Genomic DNA, 7,554 nt, shown 5'->3' with positions numbered 1-7,554 from the left:
CAGGGCGATAGGCTTGCATACCAACTGTCTAGTGGCTTAGTACACATAAAAAAGTTTATTTAAACCAACCTACAGTTGTAGGAAAATTGAACACATTGTCATCCACATTGAATTCCAAATTTCCTCTGTTTTCAGATCAGTGAAGCAGCAAATTGCTGAACAAATGAGACAAGAACAAGCTGGAAAGAGAATCACCCTATACTCAAACTGAAATGGTTTCTGATTATTAACAATGTGTGGGAAATAATTTCTGATTATAAGTCATGTTTGAAATTCTTGTAATAGTTCCCAAACCTTTTGGTGGATCCCAACAACTCACAGAATGTGCAACCACACATTCTAACACACGCACATATAGTCCAGTATTACTAACCTTGTGGGGACACAAAAAAGTCTGTATTCCCTAAACCTAACCGTAACCTTAATAAACTTAATACCAGAACTTAACCAACCCCCTTTTGGAAGTTTCAACTTAATCCTAAATCAGAAAATATTTGTTTCTTTAGTGGGGACATCTGCACAATTCTTCATGTTTTATTTTACATTTATTTTACATTCTGCTGACTTTTGGGCCCCAGAAGGTAAGTGAAACATGCCAACACACATACATACAGTACATAAGGTACATATGTTTGTTTTTCTTCCCTTGTGAGTACCAGCAATCCATTTCTGTTTTCCCTCACCCCAAACCAAACCATAACCTAACCTTAACTTAAATAACCTTATCTTTATGTCTAAACTCTGACATAACACAAATCTGAACCCAAACCTAAACCCTAAGCTGGAAATAAACATTGTCCTAACTTGGATTGGCAAAACATTGTCTGTTTTTTATTATATATAAAATGTTCCTTTGAGAGAACATTCTTCAAAAGTGTACCTACGAGTACAGAACTGTTCTTGTTTCGTACCTCCATTTCAGAGTGTGTGTGTGTGTGTATGTATATGTATATATATATATATATATATATATATATATATATATATATATATATAAAATACATGCAAGTATATATAGTCAGGACCCGCAAGAATTTCTCCTATAGTCATGATTTGCCATGGGTTACTATAATATACATGAGATCGTCTGGTCCTCATGAGTACAGTAGTACACACACTCACACACACTGGGAGACTATGCAAATACATATCAGCCTATTTAACTTCCTCTTGAAGTTGTGATAATACTGTGTGTGCAGTGCTATTATATGGATGCAATAATACCACAAACACCTTTTCTTGGGATACACATGACAAAAACATTGCCCAGAGCACATAATATAACTGATTAATTTTCTCCCGGACAACAATAACAAAAAAAATCACAAGAATGAAGCACAAACTAATTTCTTGTTGATCACTTGGTAAGTGCAAGGCGCTTGCACGCAAAGATTGTATGTTGTATTCCCAAGGGGGAGCTGTACGAAAAAGTAAGAAAATGTATGAACGCTGCCCTGGATAAGATTACTTTAGCAGAACTTTGTATCTGCCCCATTATAAATCGTCCAATCAGGTTTCACCAACTCTCCTAACCTTCATTGGCTACATGTTCCAGAGTCAGTTCACGCTACTGCGCCTATTCACCAACATATATACGCTTCTTCTGTATTTATTTCTATTTAAAAGAGTATTGGTACCCCATTGACGATTTGCGCTTCGGAAACTACGTAATGACGCAAGACCTCAGGAACTATCCAGCTCAAAGTAAAACCTGTCTGTGGTTTCATTCACGATGGTGTTAGAAACTATTTCGAGGATCATAAAAATCCAGCTTCCAGCCTATCTCAAAAAGCTCCCCCTTCCCGAGACGATTGGAGGATTTGCGAGGTTAACAGGTATATTGTTTTTACAGTGTTGGTGAAAACCGGAAAGACATAATAGCTTGTCCTCCGTGCATGCAAACCTACTTGACTAACCTCCTGTAGGTTAACTCAAGTATGAATGATGTTGTCTCCAAGTTTCTACTTGATGTAATGGGCTTTCCTTGTCATTCTTAAGGTCCTCATTCACAAATGGAATAATGTTTCTTACTTTGCACAAGCCAAGTATATTTTACACTACAGGGTAGGCTAGGTTGAAAGTACACCTACTTTGAGATGTTTTCTTGCAAATAATCTTAGTATGCTTCAGACAAGAACGGAAACATTGTATAAAGTTTATTGTAAGTGTAACAAAGTGGTTTTATGTAGATATTTATTGTATTTTATCATTGAGTTCAGTAATGCATTTGAGTAAAAATATCTGTTCCAAGCATATGAATATGCTAAAACAAAAAGCATGTTAACATGCTCAGTTAATGGATCTCAATAACTAAAGCTAATAGAGTACATGACAACAGCACATGATCTTGCACTCGTGTATATTGTGGGGAGCTACTGAAAGCTGTCCATAAACAGAAAAAAATGCAGTTGTTGACACTTGACATCAATGTATATAGTGTCAAATGTTTACAATCTGATTATAACATATAAAAGGTTTTTAGAATGGCTGATTACTTGTTGTATAGGGAAGTGTCATGCTAGGATGTAGACTCCAAGAGATAGTGTACTTGTACTTAGTGTACACTGCATTTTCCTCCTGTTTAAAATCTATCATAAAGAATTCTGTTTTGAAGTCAAAGCAGGATATAGAATGTGAATTATATTCAAAATGAAGGTTCAAAGTTTATCTAAATAGGGGGCTAGATAGAGGGGAAGAACTTTGTTTTTCAAGGATACGAGATGTGAAGTTCAGCACTTGCAGAATAATGCACCACTACAGATTTTCAGCATAGGGGCTGGCCTAGGGAACATGCTTATTTAATGTGGAACAGATGTTCATTTAGCCTTACAGCAGAACTAGGCCCACTAGCCTTTTTCAGTAGCTGTGAGAGGAAAAACATCTGACAACAATGGCTGTCAGCGCATGTCACGACATGTCACATTTAAAAGTAATTCCTTTTATTTTAGAAACCGTGACATACCCACTATAAATTATTGGTTTGTAGTGCTGCATTTAGGAGATAATTTTTCTGTTTTATCCATTTAAAACTGAAGAAACACGTTTTCACTTTAGAGTCAACATTTACCACATCCCGATGGAAAGTGTCAGATTTGAAGAGTATAAATATCCCCAAACTGAGCTGGGCTTGCATAACAAACATGCTTGTGTGGAGTGACAACCTGATTGCTGAGGAAAGCAGCCAAACTGGGGGTCAAATGCTATTGGAAATCTCTTCAAATCGCTTTGGGTTTCCACTCCTCTGCCTGGATCGTCTGTTGGGAGTGGTATGAAGGAATAGTATATTGGTCCAGTGGACCATGGATTAACTCAAACAAGGACATATAAATTAAGTGACATTATAATAATATTACTTGAATCCAGGGCTGAAAAGCAGTGGTGGTAAATAAATGCTTTCTCTCATTACTCCTGTGTTCTCCTTTCTGAGGAAAATAGACATTGTAAACATTTATTTAATTAGTCTGCGGTAGGCAAATCTATAGGAGAGGCATGAACATGAACTAACTGGAATATCTGGCGTGGCATTGGAAGCTCGATGATTGTTAATTTGATAACTGGAAAAATTGGCATTGCACTGGAAGACGAATGACTATTAATTGGATTGGCATTCTGTGTAGCTTTGCAGATACCTTGCCTGCAGTCAGGAGTATGAGTATGCTCTAACGGTTTCCCCTCCTTATCTAAATGTATGTGAGATTTGAATGAGAATGTATTTTGTATATAATATTTGTACTTGTTATGGCTCCTCTGTTTGGTGCAATTTTCCTTAAACAGTCATTCCAAACTTCAGCTTACTTTAGGAACTGAGCTAAACATCTATGGAAGTAATGGTGGCTAACAGTAAATTACCTGAACTCAACTCTGCAGCACAACATCTTGCATCCCACTGCTGGGTTGCATCAGAAGCAAAGCAGGGTCAGTCATGATTGCTCGCTGGATGGGAGACCAGATGGTTTTGGAGGGCCAGAAGGGGGTACAATTCCACGTGGTCATAAGACAATATCCAAATGCCCCAGGACATTGACGGGGACATTGCCTATGTAGTGTGGGACATTAAACAGTTACCCTGACTGAGTGGTAACCCCATTGTCCAGGCTAAAATGTGAATGTATTGGTTTTAAAATTTGGGGTGGTTAAGGTTAACTGACATTTGTAAGGGCTGTTTAAACAACTGGATAGCAATTTCAAGACCACTACATTCAGGTTGAGGAACCATCTAATAGCTATTTGGCTACAAAAAAAAGTAGAGTGGTTCATTAAATGATTTTGTTCTTTTGTCTAGAGTTTAGCCATTTTCCTTTTGAAGTCCAGAAATCGTGTTATGAGATTAACATTCTCCTATAAAACATATGAACCCTTTTAATCACGTATGAAAGCCTTTTAATCACATTTCCGTAAGATTAAAATACACATCCTTAACTGCTGTCTGAATGAGTGGTAAAAATAATGTGTTATTATCCACTGTTGGTTTGGCCTCTTAACCTGTGTCTATCAGAAACTGAAATGGTCTGAGAACAGGAGGTCTGATCTAGGATCAGTTTAGCTTTAAGATAATATTGAATAAGAATTGTATTAGGATTCCTATTAGCTACTGACAAAAGCAGCAGGTTCTCTACCTCTGGTCCCTGTTATAATAGCAGCAGGTTCTCTACCTCTGGTCCCCTTTATAATAGTGGCCCTGTTCATATGTTCATTCTGGTGAACATGGATCAGTTTTGCTACTAGTTGTATTCGGCCAAAGGTAGACAGCTAAGACTTGAATGTAGCTATTTCTCTGTTTTTGTTTGGGGGTGCATGTAGCATGGAACACAGATACTGAACACCCCGGAGGGGAATTTGTGGAATGAGTGGATCAATAGAAGAAGATTGCGTCAGACCATTTTATGTTTTATGCACACGTGTTTGTATGCATTTTTGTATTTCTTATTTTTTTACAGTTTTCTGGTTACTCTAGTTATATGTGTGCTAATTAGAAAATCCAACATCTGAGCACTTCTACTATTTCCTGTGTGTGTGTGTAAGAGGGAGCTCACCTTGTGGTGGCCCTAAATGTCTGTCTATCTTCTTGTGTTTCCTCTTAATGCTGTGCTTCCCCTTTTAATTCCTAATCAAGGACCTTGTATCAGTTGCAAAAACGAATTAATGAGGAAGGTTATTCTCCCCCAGTCTCAGAGTGGCTTCGATTGCTGCCTCTTCTTGGCATTCTGGCATTGCTGGGTTACCTCACCATCCGTCCCTTCCTGCCCAAGAAGAAGAAGCAGAGGGACAGTCTGATCAACCTGAAGATCCAGAAGGAGAACCCCAAAGTGGTCAACGAGATCGACATTGAGGACCTGGAAAGCACAAACGTCTGCTACTGTCGCTGCTGGCGCTCAAAAACAGTATGTTTTGCTAGAGATGGTGGTTATATTAAACTGAATGGTGGCCCCGTCAGCAAGTGCCTGCAAGCCATTGCATATAATTTAACTGGAGCCGATGCAAATGACCGCTGAGATCATGCAATCGTTTCACGCCACAGTTGGGTTTTAACACTTAACAGAGGAAGCATTTCACTGTTAATAAAACTGTCAAACATGCAGTGAGTTCAGTGAGAACTATGTATATTATCGAAGCCATTTTTAATCGAAGCCATCTTTACAGATATTTATCATGTTGTTTCCTTTTGCAGTTTCCTGTTTGTGATAAATCACACATAAAGCACAACGAATTGACTGGAGACAATGTGGGCCCTCTCATACTCAAGAAGAAGATTCGATAATTCATCTTAAACACTGCAGTGGAGCCAACATTTTTACTCCCTTCTTTTCTTGTTGCCTTTAGTTCTTTTAATAAAAACACCTTTGCCTGTATTTTATTTCCTTTTTATTTTTAATTTTTTTCTCTAAGTCTCTAATTTCTCTAACACATGTTGATATGCAGCATACTTTGCTTTTGGTTGAACAGCAGCAGGAATGTTGGTGGCACATTAAAGATGCATTCCAGGATCCTAAGCACACTTAATGTGGATGGATTTGTAGTGTGTCAGACAAATTACTGGATGTGAAAAAAATAAACACACAAAATGGAAGATGTAGTACACATAAAACGCAGAACGTTTTAGCTCATGATCAAAACTGACTACAACTGGCTGAAATATACAAACTTGTGTGCATCTTTAACACAACGCTTTTTAATTAATCTTTAAGTTTGACTTTTTTCTGCCAAATTGCCAATAATGTGCCAAAACTGAGGTAGGCTTTAAGCTTCTCTGTTGTATAGCATTTCAAACTTCGTGCTCATTGTTGTTTCTGCAAGCTTTTCGTATAGTGGTAATTGTCCTGTCTGATTTTAGCTCGCTCACTTTAGAAAATGACAGTCCCTACCAATTGGGACCACATTGAGGGGAAAACTTGAATTGTGATAACTAAAGCAGAAACTAGCCATTTGTGGTAGTAGTGTATTGTCTTAAGACTTTATGTGCCGTTTTTGGTCTCCTAAACTACTAGACTCTTTAAGTCTTTACCTGCATACACTTCCAGGATGTGAAATATATTTAAATTATTGCAAACTTGTTTTTCTGCCATTGATGTTCATAACCTTATAAAACTTGCCTACAGTTGTGTTCATAATTTATCCTTGTATTCAAAAAAGAATGTTAAGGAATTTCATAACATAGCAGTATCCTGTATTGTAGAATGACCCCCCCCCCCCCCCCCCCCCCAAACACACACATACACTAAACCCATGTTTTTTCCAGACCTAAATAATTAAGCAATTTGATGCTTCTACCTTTAACGTATAGAACATGTATGGGGTCCAAATGTCTCTGCATCAGGACTATTCATTGAAGAAATTTCATAATTAATTAAACAACATTTCTTTTAGTCTTTGAATCTGATTCCTTGAATAACTCATGCTTTTGTTAAATGCTAACAACAGCACTGTGCCCTCCAATGGACTTTTGTACAATAAAAAAAAAAAAGTCTTGAAGTTGTGAGAAATGATTGTTCTGCTGTTGATCCCTTGACACAGGCAGAGAATTTACCCACCTACTCCTGCAGGCTCAGGAGAGACAAAGATCAGTAAGTGTGTCCTCCGTCAGCTTCAGCTTGCAGGCACCAAATTTACGAGGAGGAAAGGCAGCCCTTGTCCAATACCAACCCCGGACAGTGCTGGCACTTTTGCACAATGACATGCAAGGTTAATGTCTGTGTTCCCCAAAAGGATTTTAATTATTTCTGCCCGCAATGATGCTCTGTGAGGCAGTGATGCAGACATTTTCACAGAGCTATTGTGTCCAGGACATAACCTAAATTTGCATTGGATTTCCATCCCAAAGCACCTAAACTAACCTTTGCTTTCTAAAGGTGATAGGAAAATCAGATGCTTTCTAATATTACCACCATAACCTAACCCCCGAAAAACAAGAAAAACAACCACATATAGTAACTATCTACATACAGTCAAAGGTCTATCACATTTTTTAAAGGCCCATTGCAGCTGTTTTACTAATTTCTGGGTGTAGTAAATTGGATAAGCTCAGCTTCAGTATATTTAAGTGCTCTGTCTGGCAAG

General features: G+C 37.9%; 1 protein-coding gene across 1 annotated transcript; it reads left to right on the top strand.

The window, feature by feature from the left end:
• The first annotated feature begins 1,578 nt into the window (after positions 1–1,578).
• Positions 1,579–6,863, top strand: cisd2 (CDGSH iron sulfur domain 2). The gene is made up of 3 exons (XM_010899678.5): positions 1,579–1,835; positions 5,167–5,381; positions 5,669–6,863. The coding sequence occupies exons 1-3, from the start codon at positions 1,733–1,735 to the stop codon at positions 5,756–5,758; spliced, it is 408 nt and encodes a 135-aa protein (XP_010897980.1). The 5' UTR covers positions 1,579–1,732; the 3' UTR covers positions 5,759–6,863.
• Positions 6,864–7,554: the final 691 nt, after the last annotated feature.

Source organism: Esox lucius, chromosome 25, assembly GCF_011004845.1.
Source record: "Esox lucius isolate fEsoLuc1 chromosome 25, fEsoLuc1.pri, whole genome shotgun sequence".
In the NCBI taxonomy this organism is placed as follows: Eukaryota; Metazoa; Chordata; class Actinopteri; order Esociformes; family Esocidae; genus Esox; species Esox lucius.
Note: the sequence above shows the minus strand (reverse complement) of the source record. Positions and strands in the feature narration are given on the sequence as shown.

Coding starts and splice junctions, on each gene's coding strand:
- cisd2 (XM_010899678.5), top strand. CDS start 1,733: ATGGTGTTAGAAACTATTTCGAGGATCATAAAAATCCAGCTTCCAGCC. Junction 1,836..5,166: donor AGGATTTGCGAGGTTAACAG/GTATATTGTTTT, acceptor ATTCTCCCCCAG/TCTCAGAGTGGCTTCGATTG. Junction 5,382..5,668: donor GCTGCTGGCGCTCAAAAACA/GTATGTTTTGCT, acceptor TTCCTTTTGCAG/TTTCCTGTTTGTGATAAATC.